This window comes from Epinephelus lanceolatus, chromosome 1, assembly GCF_041903045.1.
Source record: "Epinephelus lanceolatus isolate andai-2023 chromosome 1, ASM4190304v1, whole genome shotgun sequence".
Classification (NCBI taxonomy): Eukaryota; Metazoa; Chordata; class Actinopteri; order Perciformes; family Serranidae; genus Epinephelus; species Epinephelus lanceolatus.
This window is the reverse complement of record NC_135734.1, coordinates 6,796,349-6,816,295: the sequence shown is the minus strand read 5'-3', so window position 1 is coordinate 6,816,295 and position 19,947 is coordinate 6,796,349. Positions and strand designations below refer to the sequence as shown.

Sequence of the window (19,947 nt, the reverse complement as noted above, 5' to 3'; positions counted from 1 at the left end):
TGCTGAAAGAGTCTGAGAATCCGGGGCTGTTCATTAAACATTGAGGATGCCCAGGCCTAACGACACTACCGTTTATTCCACACTACTGAAGCTGCTCCTCTTTTTGGAACCACTGCGGAGTCTGTAATAATTTCACTTTCAGCCATGCTCGTTGCAGTGCGTAACAGTCAAAATACTGCGAGTATCACGATATGAATTTTTCATATCATATTGAAAATTATACTGGTATTATTGTGTACAATGTGATATGGCACACCCCTACTTTCCACCACTGCCAGAGTTTGTGATGCTGTTTTACAGTAAGTCTGTAATCTCAATACACTCTTGAGATATTTACATTTAAAACGTATTATCACACAAGTTTGTATGATATCCTACAAATTAGTGCCCCATGAATGATGTTAGGTCCTTAATGTAAAGCTATGAAAGTTATGAAGGTTAGGTTTATGCAAGTAAAGTTACTGTGGTAAGGTTTAAGAAAAGGAACACGGTGACAATGTACCTTTAAATGACTCAGAGTTCACTTAAAGTTCACATTTATCCAAACAGCAGTCTCTTGGGGAAAGTCCTGTGTTTTTGACCCATCCACCAACCCAATCAGCGTACTTACTGAGCTGCTCAGGGCCACTTCCTTCTTTACTTCTGTCAGTGCTATGACTATGTAGGATATATATGAATTTGGGTGCATTACTTTTTGGAGGAAAATGTATGAACAGTGCATGAGAACAGCTTATTCACTTTTTTGGCCAAATTTTCAGAAATCTGTTCCAAAGCTTGTGTTACATATGGTTGGAATTATATCATCAGTATGCTCAGTTAGAAAGCTGAGCTGAGGGCTGTGTTGTCTGCCTGGGACAGATTGGGAAACAGATGTTAGGGATTTATAACAAATACAGATACAGTATTTTGCTCTGTGCTGAAGGGAATTGTTGGAGGACTTTCAGAGTGTAATGACAAAAAGCCCTAGTGGTTAGGAACCTGGCTAGACTGACATCATTACCCTACAATGCACTGGGTCACAATTGTGTACAATAGATAGACAGCTCAGAACAGTGTGTGGGGAGCATGCACAGTGGTGATGGATGGACCCTCATACCTGGACAACAGATTTACCTTCACTCGTCCCTCCTGTCCTCCACCACCCTTCAGAAGAATTACAGCTAAGGTTTAAAGTCCTTTGTTGCTCAGTCTTGGACAGTTCACGCAGTATTTCTGAGATGCCCATGACGTACAGTACAGGCCAAAAGTTTGGACACACCTTCTCATTCAATGCGTTTTCTTTATTTTCATGACTATTTACATTGTAGATTCTCACTGAAGGCATCAAAACTATGAATGAACACATGTGGAGTTATGTACTTAACAAAAAAAAGGTGAAATAACTGAAAACATGTTTTATATTCTAGTTTCTTCAAAATAGCCACCCTTTGCTCTGATTACTGCTTTGCACACTCTTGGCATTCTCTCCATGAGCTTCAAGAGGTAGTCACCTGAAATGGTTTCCACTTCACAGGTGTGCCTTATCAGGGTTAATTAGTGGAATTTCTTGCTTTATCAATGGGGTTGGGACCATCAGTTGTGTTGTGCAAAAGTCAGGTTAATACACAGCCGACAGCCCTATTGGACAACTGTTAAAATTCATATTATGGCAAGAACCAATCAGCTAACTAAAGAAAAACGAGTGGCCATCATTACTTTAAGAAATGAAGGTCAGTCAGTCCGGAAAATTGCAAAAACTTTAAATGTGTCCCCAAGTGGAGTCGCAAAAACCATCAAGCGCTACAACGAAACTGGCACACATGAGGACCGACCCAGGAAAGGAAGACCAAGAGTCACCTCTGCTTCTGAGGATAAGTTCATCCGAGTCACCAGCCTCAGAAATCGCAAGTTAACAGCAGCTCAGATCAGAGACCAGATGAATGCCACACAGAGTTCTAGCAGCAGACCCATCTCTAGAACAACTGTTAAGAGGAGACTGCGCCAATCAGGCCTTCATGATCAAATAGCTGCTAGGAAACCACTGCTAAGGAGAGGCAACAAGCAGAAGAGATTTGTTTGGGCCAAGAAACACAAGGAATGGACATTAGACCAGTGGAAATCTGTGCTTTGGTCTGATGAGTCCAAATTTGAGATCTTTGGTTCCAACCGCCGTGTCTTTGTGAGACGCAGAAAAGGTGAACGGATGGATTCCACATGCCTGGTTCCCACTGTGAAGCATGGAGGAGGAGGTGTGATGGTGTGGGGGTGTTTTGCTGGTGACACTGTTGGGGATTTATTCAAAATTGAAGGCACACTGAACCAGCATGGCTACCACAGCATCCTGCAGCGACATGCCATCCCATCCGGTTTGCATTTAGTTGGACGATCATTTATTTTTCAACAGGACAATGACCCCAAACACACCTCCAGGCTGTGTAAGGGCTATTTGACCAAGAAGGAGAGTGATGGAGTGCTGCGGCAGATGACCTGGCCTCCACAGTCACCGGACCTGAACCCAATCGAGATGGTTTGGGGTGAGCTGGACCGCAGAGTGAAGGCAAAGGGGCCAACAAGTGCTAAACACCTCTGGGAACTCCTTCAAGACTGTTGGAAAACCATTTCAGGTGACTACCTCTTGAAGCTCATGGAGAGAATGCCAAGAGTGTGCAAAGTAAAGGGTGGCTATTTTGAAGAAACTAGAATATAAAACATGTTTTCAGTTATTTCACCTTTTTTTGTTAAGTACATAACTCCACATGTGTTCATTCATAGTTTTGATGCCTTCAGTGAGAATCTACAATGTAAATAGTCATGAAAATAAAGAAAATGCATTGAATGAGAAGGTGTGTCCAAACTTTTGGCCTGTACTGTATATCTTATATATATCTATATCTTATCTATCATATTCTTTCAGCCACACTGAATGTGACTCAGGTTTTATGCTTTTCACTTTCAAATAAAATTCATGAAATTCACAAGTTTTAACTTCATTATCCTACGTGCACTCATACACATAACCAAGACCAACTACTATAACTAAACAGTGATGTCTCAAAGCAGGAGCATAGGGATTTGCAGAATATATCTGTCTTCACAGCAATGTAAATATTACTCATTATTTTAAACAATCCAATTACTCTGCTTTTCAAGGTTCAGATCAGACAAAGAAAACATCTCTGTTATGCATTATACATTTCTTGCCATTTGCAGCTGGTGCAGTGTTCATGCTGGGCTAAAGTATTGTGTAATGATTAAGCTGTAAGTCTCCCCACTGTGTTGGTGGGCAGTTGTACTCCTGCAGACAATAATGCTCTTTGCATCTGGCTTCAAAGAAAGACTGCAGATTGACTACACTCACAAAAATGTCCTCCACTGGACCTGCCTTTAGAGCCAGTTATCAAATCAGACTACTGCTCATAATATGGGCTTATTCCTCATTGGTGTCATAAAATTTTACAGAGTGAAGGGGATCTGTTTTATTCACACATTGGTCTGAAGTTCATCCAAGATTATTTTAGTAGTCCTCTGTGATTGTTGACCCATAAATCCAACTATCACTATCATTTTGTTTGTCCATCTCTGGCAACCAAAAGACATTTATTTAGATGAAGAAACACCTCAACCACATCAAATAAGTGCTGCTCCTTATAATTTTGGAGCTCTTATCTGGGTGGAGGAGGAGGGACACACACACAGACATTTCAACAATCTCTTTGTTTTCATTTCTTTCTTTTTTTGTTATTAATTGCAAGACAAACGACAGAACATTGACAAGACAGTGCAGACAAGACAAAACAGTGGATACAGGACAGGGCAATTGTATGTGTGTACACGTGTATGCATGACTGTGTGTGTGTGTGTGTGTGTGTGTGTGTAGGTGGGTGGGTGCGTGTGAGAATGCAAGAATCCATGTGCAGTGAATAAGGCACGTAGGGAAGAAAGAGCGGGTGTGGGCAGACAAAAATATATAAATGAGATAACAGTAAATAATTATAGTAATAGCTATTTAATAAGGTGTACACAACAGTCACACATTCACACAGACCAAAAAACAAACAAAGAAACAAAAACAAAACAAAACAAACAAAAACTAACTGCTATAATAGCACTACTGCTGATACTACTACCACCACCACTAATAACTCTAATACCTATATGGTCAGGGAGGGTGAAAGCAGCACATCTGCGCCTACCACTGGGAGCGAAATGGGATCGAGGCGCCATCCCAGGGCTCTGGAGTGGGCTGGCAGGGCAGACATGCTCGGTCACGTGGTCATGTTTTTCTTTGTTTATCACTACCTCCAAATATCATTTCCTTCCTGGTACCATATATGTTTGTTGTCATTTTTGTTGAGTATTCTTTTGTTTTTTGTTATTATTTGTTTTATTTTACTGGTCCCAATTTGGGTCACCCTCAGACCTTTAGAGGAGGGAGCTGGCCCATTTTGGTTTGATCCCTTCCTAAACTGCCCCCAGACCCTGGGAAGGAGGCCTGTTTTAAAGGGAGTCAGCAGTAAAACTTGATTGTATCTTAGCTGAATTGAAGAACACAGTGACACAGCCCTGCCCCCCCTGCTGCCCACTCGAGAGATACCAGTTACAGCACCAGATCACTTTTGTTTTCATTTCAACAGCATAGTGCTGAATCAAAATCCCAATGTTTCCACACGCCTTCATCAGGGGCTGAACAAGAATGCTGGTTGCAAACCCTTTTTATACATTTATAAACATTTCAAACATAACAAGGCATCACTGGTAATCAAGTCATCATCTGTATCACCCGCATTGCCACCTGTGTCTGCTTCACATATAATGGCACCATCTTGTGGTTCAAATGAAATAAAATAAATATATATCAATCCAGCAAAAAAAAAACAAAAAAAACCAAAAACTTCTTTCATTCAAGCTCATTTAATGGATTTATATAGAAAGAACATTCATATTTGTTTCAGTGAGATAAGTACTTTATACTGTTTATTTTATACATACTGTACCTTTTTTAAAAGGAAATGACCTTTACCTTTTATTTTATAAAAACACAGAGTAACAGGGAACAGCACAAACCCAGGGAAAATTGTCAGATCTTGGTTGTAAAAGTCAGAATTCAGTCAATCAGTACGTACATCAGTAAAAAACCTTAATAAAAATGGTTAAAACCCAGAAAAGACAAGATGTAAAAGAAAGTGCAGCATATGGTTACTATGGCTAAAAATGCCATCATGATGAAATTTTTTTGTGTCAGTCAATATCGATAATTATCTAAAATAGTCAAGTCATTATTACTTTCAAGTTTAATGGCTGATTTTAAGATACTTAACACCCAACTGTGTTTTAAACTATTATTTATTGTCAGGACATGATGAAATTTGTCAAACAGCAGAACATTTTGCAAATCTGTGGTAGATTCAAAACAATTATAACCAAAAAAAACTTTGAAAAAAATTAAACAACAGATAGACAAAGAAATCCTAATTCTGATCAGGAGCACTTCATAGGTTTTGTACAGACTGTTTAACACATTATGTTAGTGTTTTAGGTGGCAGTGTAAACAGAATAAATAGACAAAAAAAATATCTCAACTATGGTCAGTATTTTCTGTACAAGTTTGCAATGCACAATATGTATTTTTTGCCATTGCCTACTCAAAACAATAACAAAGACAATTTTTTATGACATGAAATCTATCTGACATGACTGATGCAGAAATCATGTTTACATACAGTACAGGCCAAAAGTTTGGACACACCTTCTCATTCAATGCGTTTTCTTTATTTTCATGACTATTTACATTGTAGATTCTCACTGAAGGCATCAAAACTATGAATGAACACATGTGGAGTTATGTACTTAACAAAAAAAGGTGAAATAACTGAAAACATGTTTTATATTCTAGTTTCTTCAAAATAGCCACCCTTTGCTCTGATTACTGCTTTGCACACTCTTGGCATTCTCTCCATGAGCTTCAAGAGGTAGTCACCTGAAATGGTTTTCCAACAGTCTTGAAGGAGTTCCCAGAGGTGTTTAGCACTTGTTGGCCCCTTTGCCTTCACTCTGCGGTCCAGCTCACCCCAAACCATCTCGATTGGGTTCAGGTTCGGTGACTGTGGAGGCCAGGTCATCTGCCGCAGCACTCCATCACTCTCCTTCTTGGTCAAATAGCCCTTACACAGCCTGGAGGTGTGTTTGGGGTCATTGTCCTGTTGAAAAATAAATGATCGTCCAACTAAACGCAAACCGGATGGGATGGCATGTCACTGCAGGATGCTGTGGTAGCCATGCTGGTTCAGTGTGCCTTCAATTTTGAATAAATCCCCAACAGTGTCACCAGCAAAACACCCCCACACCATCACACCTCCTCCTCCATGCTTCACAGTGGGAACCAGGCATGTGGAATCCATCCGTTCACCTTTTCTGCGTCTCACAAAGACACGGCGGTTGGAACCAAAGATCTCAAATTTGGACTCATCAGACCAAAGCACAGATTTCCACTGGTCTAATGTCCATTCCTTGTGTTTCTTGGCCCAAACAAATCTCTTCTGCTTGTTGCCTCTCCTTAGCAGTGGTTTCCTAGCAGCTATTTGACCATGAAGGCCTGATTGGCGCAGTCTCCTCTTAACAGTTGTTCTAGAGATGGGTCTGCTGCTAGAACTCTGTGTGGCATTCATCTGGTCTCTGATCTGAGCTGCTGTTAACTTGCCATTTCTGAGGCTGGTGACTCGGATGAACTTATGCTCAGAAGCAGAGGTGACTCTTGGTCTTCCTTTCCTGGGTCGGTCCTCATGTGTGCCAGTTTCATTGTAGCGCTTGATGGTTTTTGCGACTCCACTTGGGGACACATTTAAAGTTTTTGCAATTTTCCAGACTGACTGACCTTCATTTCTTAAAGTAATGATGGCCACTCGTTTTTCTTTAGTTAGCTGATTGGTTCTTGCCATAATATGAATTTTAACAGTTGTCCAATAGGGCTGTCGGCTGTGTATTAACCTGACTTCTGCACAACACAACTGATGGTCCCAACCCCATTGATAAAGCAAGAAATTCCACTAATTAACCCTGATAAGGCACACCTGTGAAGTGGAAACCATTTCAGGTGACTACCTCTTGAAGCTCATGGAGAGAATGCCAAGAGTGTGCAAAGCAGTAATCAGAGCAAAGGGTGGCTATTTTGAAGAAACTAGAATATAAAACATGTTTTCAGTTATTTCACCTTTTTTTGTTAAGTACATAACTCCACATGTGATCATTCATAGTTTTGATGCCTTCAGTGAGAATCTACAATGTAAATAGTCATGAAAATAAAGAAAACGCATTGAATGAGAAGGTGTGTCCAAACTTTTGGCCTGTACTGTACGTACAAGGAAATTTATAAAAGGATTTTTAACGTTACCATGTGTCATGTCATTCTAATTAAATAGCCTGTTAGTCAGTCACATTAGCTTGCTAACTTACCATTAGCATTAGATGAGACAACCACACCTCCCACACACACACACACACACACACACACACCCATGGGAGGTTTGATTATATGGAGGATTTGTCAAACATTTATTATATCTCTATCAAGGAAAATTAAATAGGGATAATAAGTGTCATTGTTTTATTGCCCAGTCCTAATAGTTATAAAATATAATTGTACGGGACACAACTGTAGGTCCCTACCATTGAGAAGTTTCTGGCACTGATTAGTGTATTGAAAAAAACTGTTGTTTCCAGGTGGAGATGTGTGTGTATCGGGTCATGACAGCGGGCCAGTGTTTGAAGAACAGCCGAGCAGTTTAATCTACCCAGAGGGCCTAATTGAAGGCAAGGTGACCCTCAGCTGTCAAGCCAGAGCCAGTCCAGCTGCATCCTACAGGTGGGTAACACCAAATAATGAACCTAGCCATTGTGACATCACCCACTGGTTTGTGGACCTTCCCATTTTGCTCAAGTTCGGCATTTTGGCCATTGCCGTCTTGGATTTTTGGAGCCCAAATGACCATATTTGGATGAAAGGGTGGAGATAACCCTAATGCTACCTGCTAGCTTGGTAAGCACGGTGCATTTACAGCTTTGGATAAGTATGACAGTGCTAATGCTAATGCGGGAGAAAAACAGGGTTGAAACCATTAAACAAAATGTACTTAGCGGAAAAACTGAATATCGGACTCCTTAGAAGTTTACAAGTTAGTACAACCAAACACTAAACAAGAATATTTTAGGGGACCAAAATGTTACATTTAACTTTCATGAACTGAAAACACACTGAAATAGTGACAGTTACAGCTACACCTATATTCTATGAATTTGGCCATGGTTACATTACCTAACCAATGTTGTCGATGTGGTAGCGACTCGTTGACAGACGGCACCCACCTGTCACTCAAACCAGCCATGGCCTTAGGTATTTGTAATTGTAAGCCTTAATAAAAGTTTAATGGTTTAGTTATATAAAAACCCACACCCGTGAAGTTGTCATGAATGAGGAAATTAGCTGTAGAGACCAAAATTGTTTTTGTACCAGGCTGTAAACATGTTTATTTCTGCTGTTAAGTTGGGTATTTTAACATAGGGGTCTATGGGGATTGACTCAATTCAACAGCCAGCCTCAAGTGGCCATTAGAGGAACTACAGTTTGTGGTACCACCCCTTTGGATTGTTTTTTAGCCCCAGAGGTTGCCACTTGGAAACACACATACCACAAATGGTTGTTTTATCTTTTCTTATCCTGCTGTTCTATTTTATTTTGTTTTATTTCTTTTTATAGTTTTATCATAAATGCTATGATTATTTGCTTTTATGTAAAACACTTTGTGTTGCATTTTATACATGAATTGTGCTGTATAAAAATATTATTATTATTTTATTATATGATTATTATTATTATTATTACATTATTGTTAGCATTGTTGTTGTTGTTGTTATTATACTGTGCACAGTATTTGCCTAACCTGCAAACATACAATGTTGTATGTATCTTTTTCTCTCTGCAGTTTTGCTTGTTTTACAATGGTTTTGCATGTTAAATGTAATTGTAATGTAATTTCATTCGTTGTCATTCATGGTTTTAAACTTGATACGCCTACTGTTACCTTTCCACATCGGGCTCAGCCTGTGTTAAACATAGCATGGCTTGCTGCTGGTAGTAAATTTTTATCTGTCGGGGTAACTGCTGCACCCTTAGCTTCTCTAGATTCATTCTCTAGATTCAATGTAATTGTAATGTAATTTCATTTGTTGTCATTCATGGTTTTAAACTTGATATGCCTACTGTTACCTTTCCACATCGGGCTCAGCCTGTGTTAAACATAGCATGGCTTGCTGCTGGTAGTAAATTTTTATCTGTCGGGGTAACTGCTGCACCCTTAGCTTCTCTAGATTCATTTTGGATGGCTACAGTAGTTCAACCACTCTTAATGACATACACTGTCCCGCGGCTATGACTGTATGCGGATACTTCCCACACACACGTGAACAGGCTCACAGCAAAGACAAAAGCTTCACCACAACATCCATTCTCAGCCCCTACCTTTTTGGAACTTTAATAGTTACATTTATTAGCTCCTCTTCTTATTACTTTGCCCTGCTCTTTGTCTTGCAGATGGCTTGTGAATGGCACAGAGGTCCCATTGGGTTTGGACCTGCGCTATACCCTGGTGGCTGGTAGCCTGGTGATCAGCAGCCCTGAGTCTATTCGAGACACAGGCTCCTATCAGTGTCTGGCCATCAACCGTTGTGGCACCATCATCAGCCGAGCAGCTAACCTCAAATTTGGCTGTGAGTGAGAATGACCTTTTCATCCTTTGAGCTGCCTGAGTGGGTCACGGTGGCAGAGATAGAAGGCATTGTGGCAATTCAGAGGACTTGCTTTACACTAACTCTCTGCAAATGTACTTTGGTTATTATCCACTGTGTACTATTGCTGTCCTTGTTATGGACTGTGTGTGACATTATTTTTTCCATGACTTTCTGATTTTCTGACTACACCTTTGCATGTTTCTCCAGACCTCCATGACTTCCCACCAGACAGCAGGAGTCCTCAGACAGCATATGAAGGCATAGGAACTTTCCTGGCCTGCCAGCCACCTGTACATTACCCAGGTATCCACTCTCTTTCAGGGTAATTGGAGAAGCTGCAGATATGATATGACAATGATGTGCTGGATAATTATTTTCATGATAGTTTTCTCTCACTGAGAACCAGCTGTTAGAAAAGCTGAAACAGCCTGCTGCTGACAGGGATGAGGGTCAAAAGGTGGTTCACAGGTCACAGTGTTTGAAATGAACAGAATTATGAACCTTCTTTGGGATAAGGGTGAACATGATATGATGTCGCATTTAAGTGCAAATTTTGACGGAGTCTGCTGACTGCTTGAAACTGAGCACTGGCAGGATGCCAGTAAGTTCAACCCAGTACATCCCAACTGTTTCATTGATTAATGTGATTTGCACCAATCTGTCTCCTCTCTAGCTCTGTCCTACCGCTGGTTAATCAACGAATTTCCCAACTTCATCAAGACGGACGACGGCCGCTGGTTTGTATCGCAGGTAACAGGGAACTTGTACGTGGCCAAAGCAGAACCAAACGACACCGGAAACTACTTCTGCTTCACCACCATCAATTTGGACATCAGCACCAAGAGCACCTTCAGCAAGGCCAACCAGCTCACTGTGCTGCCTGATGGTATGAAGACTTTGCAGCTGCATGACTCATCTATTAGCAGCCCGATCTAGCTTTAACACAGAGGTCTGGAGAAACCGTATGCATACTTACTGATGATTAAGTATGAACAGAGGGCAGAGGGATATCTATCTAGGCTTGGGTGGTATCTATTTTTTTGTATCTTCATACCTTACTGAAATTTCAATAAGTAAGGTACAGTATACAGTATAGTGTGCAAATTCAAAAGTGTTTAACAGTAGAAAGTGACAGTGAGCAAACCAGGTGCTAGACTTGAATTCAGCCCCCCACCTAAAAAAATCCTCCATTGAGGATGAGGGGGTTTGCGTTTGTGTGTGTTCAGCTTTATGACTCTAACCTTTACAGACTAACACAGTTCTAATTCAAGTAATGCTGCTCCCTGTGCGTCAATGCGTGTTGTGAACCAGCATATGTAGTCACATCTTAGTATCTTAATAATGTGCCCTTTAAGTAGCAGGAAAATACTGCACCATTGATTTAAGACCGTGGGCGTCAGGGTGGTGTGGTGGTTAGCACTGTCGCCTCAAAGCAAGAGGGTTTCTGGTTCAAACCCATTCTGTTCGGAGTTTGCATATTCTCCCCGTGCAAGTGTGGGTTTTCTCCGGGTACTCCAGCTTCCTCCCACAGTCCAGAGACATGCAGGTTGGGGACTAGGTTAATTGGTGACTCTAAATTGTCCGCAGGTGTGAATGTGATTGTGAATGGTTGTCTGTCTCTATGTGTCAGCCCTGCGATAGTCTGGCGACCTGTCCAGGGTGTATCCCGCCTCTCACCCATGGGCGCAAGTCCATTTAGTACTTACACAATGTGGGCACTGGCAGCAAATAGGACAACTGTGACGGTCAGAAACAAGAAATGACAGTTGCACTGCACTGTGCGCCGCTTTGTGCCTGGTGTTAAGCTAGGGCCCAATATGTTTAATAGATTTAATTGGTACCATTACATTTTAAGGTTATTGTTGGAACAAATTGAAAACTTGGCCAGGATCAGGGCAGCTTTAGAGGAAAGGTCAGGTGATCATCTAAATTAGTAGTATTCTTCCTCTGGGGATCATGGATATCCACCAAATGTCACAACTTGTACTTGATTGTATTTTTTGCACAGACTTAGAGTGTATGGTGTGGACAAAAGCATCATGTTTTTATTTTACCAGGCAGTACTAGAGAGCTTAGTCCGATAGGGGATGTCAGCCTGGTATGGGAACCTCACTGTAAAACTGAAAACTAAGCTTGCTCGTCTGGTGCACATGGCCATGAAGGTTATGGGAAGAAGGGACTATCGGACCTTGCAGTCCATTTATGAGCAAACTGTTTTTAGGCAAGCCCAGGGGATAGTGACTGATCCATCCCATATTCTTCATTTAGAATATGACCTCCTACCCTCGGGCAGACGATATAGAGTCCCTAACTGCAAACTCAACCGTTTTAAGAATTTGTTCCAACCTCTATCAAACTCTTAAATAATTCTGCTGGAGGCCGAAGATTGTGCAATATTTTTTATAGTGCTTTTATTATGGTGATCTTTTAGCATGTGTTATGTATGTCACGGCTGAAAATCACGACTCTCCGACCTCCGAAAGTCAACACCTGTTGTACTCCACATTCCTGGACAACGGCCGTGCTAGGGTGCCCTCCACGAAACCAGAGCAAGTAAACCCAGCTGGTAACGCTACATCTCTGTGGAGGTGAATCCGGGCCCACAGCCCTTGGATGCTAACAGCACAGCTAGCCTCTCTACAGGGCGAGCTCTGCCCCCACTGCAAGCACAACAATCACAGTTAAACTGGCAAACCTGGCTACCGCAGCTGGCACAACAACTACAGCTAAACCAGCTAACTTGGCAACCGCAGCTAACACCGAGTACACTGTCGGCTTACCAACTGACAGCTCCTATCTTTGCGGGAACTGGCGCAGTGGAGTCGCGTGGACAGCGGGGGGGCCCAGCAGCTGCGGGCCTGCATCGGCCCAGTCTCTCTGGATGTCAGCTCGGCAGCGGCTCACCCGGCGGAGCCGCGGCAACGTTATGAAGCCCAGTGGCTGGTGGCCAACTCCAACACGGTCCCGCCGGATGTCAGCGCAGCGGCGGTTCATCCGACGGAGCTGCGCCAACTGCTTGAAGCCCAGCGGCTGGTGGCCAGTGTTGCCAACTTAGCGACTTTGTCGCTATATTTAGCGACTTTTCAGACCCCTCTAGCGACTCTTTTTCAAAAAAGCGACTAGCAACAAATCTAGCGACTTTTTCTGATGTTATTGAAGACTTCTGGAGACTCTGTTGTGAGAGCACGTATCATTCTTAGTCTTCTCAACGGGCAGCGGATGCTGCCGTGAGCTCCTCTCTCGCCCCAAAGCACTCACAGACGGCCCAGTCCTCCCTCCCAGCAGCAGGCAGAGCAGGAGACGTTAACCCCTCCACGTCCAGACTGCAAGTGAATCGCACATGCGCGGAACCACCGCTGGCTGATCTATTGCTCTGATCCCGACCTGGTTTACAGTCAGGGCGGGATGTAAATGTAAAATTTTCTTTGTCTAATATAAATCACTGAAAAAAGGTTCATTTGTAGTTCTAAACATATTCAGGGTGTTTTTTTACTCAGTTTTTGTCTCTCCCACGATGTTATTCCTCTCTCTTACAGCATCCATTACAATTACATGCATATGGACAATTATGCAAATTAGGCGATGACGTCATTTAGCGAGTTCTAGCGACTTTTAGGACAGCCAATAGCTACTTTTCTTACTGAGGAGTTGGCAACAGTACTGGTGGCTAACTCCAACCAGGTCCCTCTGGATGTCAGCGCAGCAGCTGTTCATCCGACGGAGCCGAGCCAACTGCTTGAAGCCCAGCGGCTGGCGGCCAACACCAGCCCGGTTTCTCCGGGTGTCTGCGTGGCGGCGGTTCATCCAGCGGAGCCGCGCTGAGGGCTAGACGTCCAGCAGCTGGAGGACAACACCAACCCTGCTTATCAGGAGGCCGGTATCATCAGCGTAGCAGTAGCCCCCTCAATGGGACTCAACTCAACTAGATCTGGTAAGACTGTTGTGAAGCGAGACATATGTGGGTCAGAAACTGTAACTGAAAAACAACAAGCTACTAAAATGTTTCAGACAGTCAATCATGCTAAGGTTTTATGGGACCCAGTGGTAAAGCCAAAAGGCATTTTTGGAGGTCATCTCAACATAAGGAGTGTTGTTTCTAAAACAGAACAGCTTCAACAACTGTTGACCAACTCAAACCTTGATTACCTGTGTCTGTCAGAAACCTGGTTAACCCCATCAACCCCATCAACTGTTTTTAATGTACCTGCCTATAGTATCTATCTACAAGACAGAAAAAACTGCAGGGGGGATTGATCATGATCTATGTGAAAGAAGGTTATCAGTGTACACAAATTGACATCCCTGAGAGTGGTATGGAATGTGCTGGGGTTAAGATTATTTTATCCCCAGAAATGTGTTTTGTTGTGATTGCGATCTATCGACCTCCATCTTCTAAGGACACATTCTTTGATTATCTATCAGATGTACTCAGACAGTATGGCAACAAAGAACTGCTTCTTATGGGGGACTTTAATCTGAACTGGCTTTGTAAAACCCAGAGGAAAAAATTTAAGGACATCACCAACAAGTTCAACATGACTCAGATGATAAGCAGTCCAACCAGAATAACTAGTTCCTCCCAAACCCTACTGGACCTGATCTTTACAAACAAACCAGATCGCATAATGAAAATATACAACTTGATCACCGGCATGTCTGATCATAACCTCACGTTGGTAACTCGTAAACTATCAAAAATGCGATACAAAAATCAAAAGTCTGTGGAAAGAGGAAAATACACCTCGTCTATACCAAAGAAAAACACAAAACCATTTGAAAACGAAATAAGGCATGTTAATTGGGATGAAATAACTTCTGATATGAACTGTGAACAGGCATGTGACAACCTAATGGCAACAATTAAACGAATTACCTTAAAATATACAACAACTGTGCAATGCAAACACAAGGTAAAACAAGAGCTACCATAGCTGCATGACACACTCTGGAACCTCATGAAAAAAGGGACTCAGCCCTTAAAAAATTCCTAAAATCTGGTCTAAGTACAGATCGCCTGATCTTCAAAAGCCTCAGAAACAAAGTCACAATGCAACTTCGGAAAGCAAAAGCAAACTTTTTCTTGGAGATAATTAAAGATGCAAAAGGGAACAATAAAAAGCTTTGGAAAAGTATTGACAAACTCACAGGAAAGGAATGTTCAAAGAGTGAAGTCATGCAGCTTAAACTAAATGGTACACATATCTCAGACAGCCTAGATATAGCCAGCAATTTTAATGACTATTTTATTATGTCCATTCAGGAACTGAGTCAGAACTTCTCACAAATCTACCCTGATCAGATCATAATAAACCATGAAAGGGATCTAAACCTTCAGCCCACAGATGAGGCAAAGCTATGTAAAATCCTTTCATCTCTGTCAAGCTCCAGGACTAAGGATATTCATGGACTAGACACTGTCTTCCTCAAAAAGTATAAAGACAACCTGACCACCCCAATAACAAAGTTGATAAATCAATCTATCCAGGAAGGCACCTTTCCTAGTGCTCTGAAATCAGCTATTGTAACTCCCATATACAAATCAGGAGATAAACAAGAAATTAGCAATTATAGGCCTATCAGTATACTCCCTGTCCTGTCAAAAGCTGTGGAAAAGGTGGTGGCGGAACAGCTGATAGAACATCTTGAGTCCGAAGACCTGCTGCATCCCACGCAGTTCGGCTTAAGGAAAAATCACTCAACCGAAACGGCATGCTGACACTTTCTTGAAACTATCAAACTGAATCTTGACAAAGGTGGGGTGGTAGGGGCAATTTTCTTAGATCTGCGCAAAGCCTTTGATACGGTTAATCATTCAATTCTCCTCTCAAAGCTGACACAGTATAAATTGTCCATGAATACCCTGACCTGGCTAAAATCATACATTTCTGGTCGCTCCCAATGTGTGCGTATAAATGGTCTCATATCGCCTACAAGAGCTTGCACAGTAGGGGTGCCACAAGGTTCGATTCTAGGCCCACTACTGTTCACTCTGTACATAAACGACCTCCCGTCGGTCTGTGATATATAGACATACAAATGTACGCGGACGATACGGTTATCCACACGCATGGGAGGGATGCAGACCAAGTGGCTGCCAAGTTAACAGTCGCCATGGAGAAAGTCTCTAACTGGCTAAATGAATCATGTCTCACTTTAAATGTTAAGAAAACAGCAACCATGTTTTTCACCAACAAACAAAAGCACTATCCCTACATAACTGTAAATGGAGAAAAAATAACTAATGTAACTGAATTTAAATACCTGGGTATCATTTTGGATTCCACTCTCAGTTTTAAAAAACACATAAAACAGGTGAGCCGCACTCTGAAATACAACCTTGCAAATTTCAGATGTATCAGAAATTCACTTACGATGGAAGCAGCCAAAACCTTTTTTAATGCCATGATTATGTCACATTTTAACTACTGTATCTCATGCTGGTCCCAAGCTAACAAGATGACCCTGAAGCCCCTTGAGTCACTGTACAAGCAAGCTCTTAAAATTTTGGATAAGAAAACACGACAGTATCATCATTGCCACATACTCAACAAACATAAGATGCTAAACTTTGGTAACATGATTATGTATGCAGATGTACATCTGGTTTTTAAAATCATTCACAACACTGCACCTCCATCCCTCAAGCCCTTTGTTCAGCTGACCTCGGAACAGATGAGCAGGGTATCGAGAAGTACCTCTAGGTGGCAGTGTTGTATTCCCAAACGTAAAACTGCTTTTGCACAAACAGCTTTCTCGTATAAAGCTATAAAGGAATGGAATAATCTTCCAACAGATTTGAAAATCTGTGCTAACAATGAAGCCTTCTCTAGAGAAGCAAAAAAAAAAAAAAGATTTTAAGTAACCAAACCTGTCAGCATTGAGTAGGTACTCTGCTGTCGAGGTATGCTGTCCTGTTTTCTTTTTCTTTTCATAAGCGGTCGATCGAGTTACTGTTCCATTGCATATTGGTATAGGTACCCTGTATGTGTCTCCTATTTTAGTGTGTAGATCTATTGCTTATATGACCTGTGATTATTTTGTTTTCATCTTGCACCATGCACTTTATGTAGTAGATTAATCGCCATTTAACACCTGTGAATATCCTGTTCTCATTTTGCACTATGTACTTTATGTACAGATTACATGAAGACCAAATGAGACATGGGTGTTCTAGCTGCCTCATTTCACTGTGCGCTCTGTATGGGCATGTGCACCTTGTATGACTGTTTTCTGGAACTGTGAGCACTCGCACTTCGGACGCTGTGTGTGCGTTGTCCCATGGATTTCAATGCACTCTATTTTCTTGTACCGTTTCAGTCTGTCTTTTTATATGTCTCTTTGTAATATTTTAATTTTTCTCTTGTTATTTCTTCTTTTGCCTGCCTCAGAGACTGCAGATGGAAACTAGCTAAAAAGCTATAATCTGGTGCAGTGTATCTTTACTCTGTTGAATCCAGTGTTCTCTGTACATGGTCCCTGATAAAAAAAATAAACGAATTAAAAAAAAAAAAAAATTGTATGGTGTATGTATGTGTTATGTGTAATGTTATGGGATATGTGCAATACTGTTATGTAAGTGTTGTTGGGAGGGTATGGCTGTTGATGTATTGTTTGTTGTTATTGTGGCTGTCAAGGCATTTATGGCGCGGTTGCTGAGTCCAAGACAAATTTCCCTTAGTGGGACAATAAAGTATATTGTATCGTATCGTAACTGTCCAGAACAAAACAAAGACTAACATTACTAACAAGACAAATTTTTCTATTGTACTGTGTATGTGAATAGCATGTGTGTAACATAAATATACAGTGAAGTAGTCAGTGCAAATGTCCCATCTTATCAAAGATAAGATAAGAGGTGCACAATCTGGATGGGATTTAATCTGAATATATTCATCTGTATTTCATTTCAGCCAATCCCAGAAAGTCAGCTCCGAGCATCAAAGTGCGCTTCCCAGCAGAAACCTATGCCCTAGCAGGACACACCACTCAGTTAGAGTGCTTTGCCTATGGAAAGTAAGTTTCCAACTCTGAAATCACTGCGTAATGTTTCTGCAACGGCTTTGGCTTGAGAGGCTGTGACCTGTGCAGCTTTTCACTTGTCTGAATGTTTTTCCTCACACTTCTTAAATTTGCCTGAATCTCGCTCATTCTTTGTGCTGTTTCATTTTGAAACTACCATTGTTCCTCCGCCCTGCAATAGTCTGTCAACCTGTCCAGGGTATACCCTGCCTCTTGCCCACTGTCAGCTGGCATAGGCTCCAGCCCCCCCGCAACCCTCAAGAGGTTAAGAGGTTACGGAAATTAATGAATTCCACTTCCTTTGCTTCACCTCCTAACCCTCGCTCTTTTCTCTCTCTTATAGTCCAGTCCCAAAACTGCGATGGAGGAAGGTGGACGGCTTGATGCCGTCCAAGGCTGGCTTAAGTGCTGAGAGTCCCACCCTCATTCTGCCAGAACTCTCCTTCGATGATGAGGGTGTTTACGAGTGTGAGGCCTACAACTCAGAGGGAAGCGACACATACCAGGGACGCATCAACGTGCAAGGTAAGGAAAACATATTGTGTGAGCATTTGTTTGGATTGCAGCAAAGCATGTTAAGTAATTTTATGTTTTATAGTCCCTTTCAGACATGCATCCCTTTACTGTACTTTTTATCTAGCGACAGCTTAACATGTCGGTCTTATAAATACACTTTGACATAAAAGTCACAAGGGCAATGTTGTGAGGTCAGACCTGGGAACGTTTTCTCATCACTTTCAAAACGGCACAAGAGTTGAATGCCGTCGGATTAATGAAACGGCTGCAGCAGCACAAGGTAAGGCATGCAGAGAGGGAGAGTGATTCAATGTTTTGCATCACCTTCTCAGGATACATCCAAACTAATACATTTTTGTTTGAAAACAAATAACCATTGCTACGTTTATGCCAAGCATCCACTGATGATATGCTGAGTATTGCGCTAAAATATATTGTGATATATTGTGATTTATTACCTTTTATTCCAACTGTAAATTATTTTCCCAAAGCAAAACTTTGTCAACATCAGTTTTACCTCATAAGATAAAGTTTTCAGTCTGAGTTTAATCATTTTTATTGCAGCAAAATGTGATGCAAAGCAGACAGACTGACCAACATAGTCAGAAATGCTGCATACTGAACTGTGGGCAGATTTAATTCCCTTTACTAGGCCAGATTAAACGGGTGAGCAAAACATTGCACATGCAGGTATCCCGCTAACTGAATGGCAACACATATGTTAGAAGCATTGACTGCTACAGTGACAAGGTTTTTATGGGCAATCTTCCATCCTTGTGCTGCATTTTGCATGAGGTCTGTGTGACTTTCGTGTACTGCTCTAGTTTGGAAAACCTGAGACAGCAGTCCTCTGTGAAATAATGGGCTGTTATAGTCACATATGAATCCACTGACCTTAAAGTCCAGGTGTCACAAGTTAATCCCACACTTCCTGCTTCACTCAAAGGTTTCTCAACTTTATGCTTCACTTCTCCGTAGAGCTTGGGTACAGCTGTGTCGGTGAAAAGAAATCTCTGGTCTTATCTTCCACCATCTCTGTAGTATTGTATGTAACTAAGCAACCAAACAAAGTAGACAATCTGCTTCCTGTTTACAGTGGGACATGCATGCCCAGTGTAGGTGATTGGTCATGTGATATGTTTTTTCAGGCATGTTAATATGGACAGAGATTATTTCTGAAACGATGTAAAAACGCTTAGAGAGATCATTTTCATTTTAAAAATGCCATTTTAAAATAAAAATGTAGTGTGGACGTGGCCTTAAATTACTGTCATTCATTAATTATCTAAATTTTTATCTCTCATGCACAAAATCAGTATATTAATACACTCTGAAAAACATCAATCTTCTATCAGATTAGTCTACAAAGACTATTTTCCCTCAGTGCAATGAAGTAAAAGACGTTGAAAAACAATAATTATCTGACTAACATTCTTTAAATGAATTTTCAGTGTTCATTTATGCCAATTGCTTGAATGTGTAATTGAATTCCCAGCAATACTCTTTACATACAGCATGTGAGCAAACAGACATGAATGGCCCTGTGCCCTGACTAATATTATAAAACAAGCAGCAGAATTGGTTGTCAAAGTTAAATGTTTCAGTAGTTTCACTGTTTGTCCCTCAAGCTTACAATGGTTATTAAGGCTTCAG

The 19,947-nt window shown here is 41.4% G+C and overlaps 1 protein-coding gene across 1 annotated transcript in view; it reads left to right on the top strand.

The window, feature by feature from the left end:
* cntn2 (contactin 2) overlaps positions 1-19,947 on the top strand; it is a 118,941-nt gene that overhangs the window by 58,483 nt on the left and 40,511 nt on the right. The window contains exons 3-8 of the mRNA XM_033626682.2: positions 7,696-7,837; positions 9,563-9,738; positions 9,967-10,062; positions 10,433-10,645; positions 17,670-17,772; positions 18,122-18,303. Coding sequence (XP_033482573.1) covers positions 7,696-7,837; positions 9,563-9,738; positions 9,967-10,062; positions 10,433-10,645; positions 17,670-17,772; positions 18,122-18,303 — 912 coding nt within the window. The remainder of the gene's footprint in view (positions 1-7,695; positions 7,838-9,562; positions 9,739-9,966; positions 10,063-10,432; positions 10,646-17,669; positions 17,773-18,121; positions 18,304-19,947) is intronic.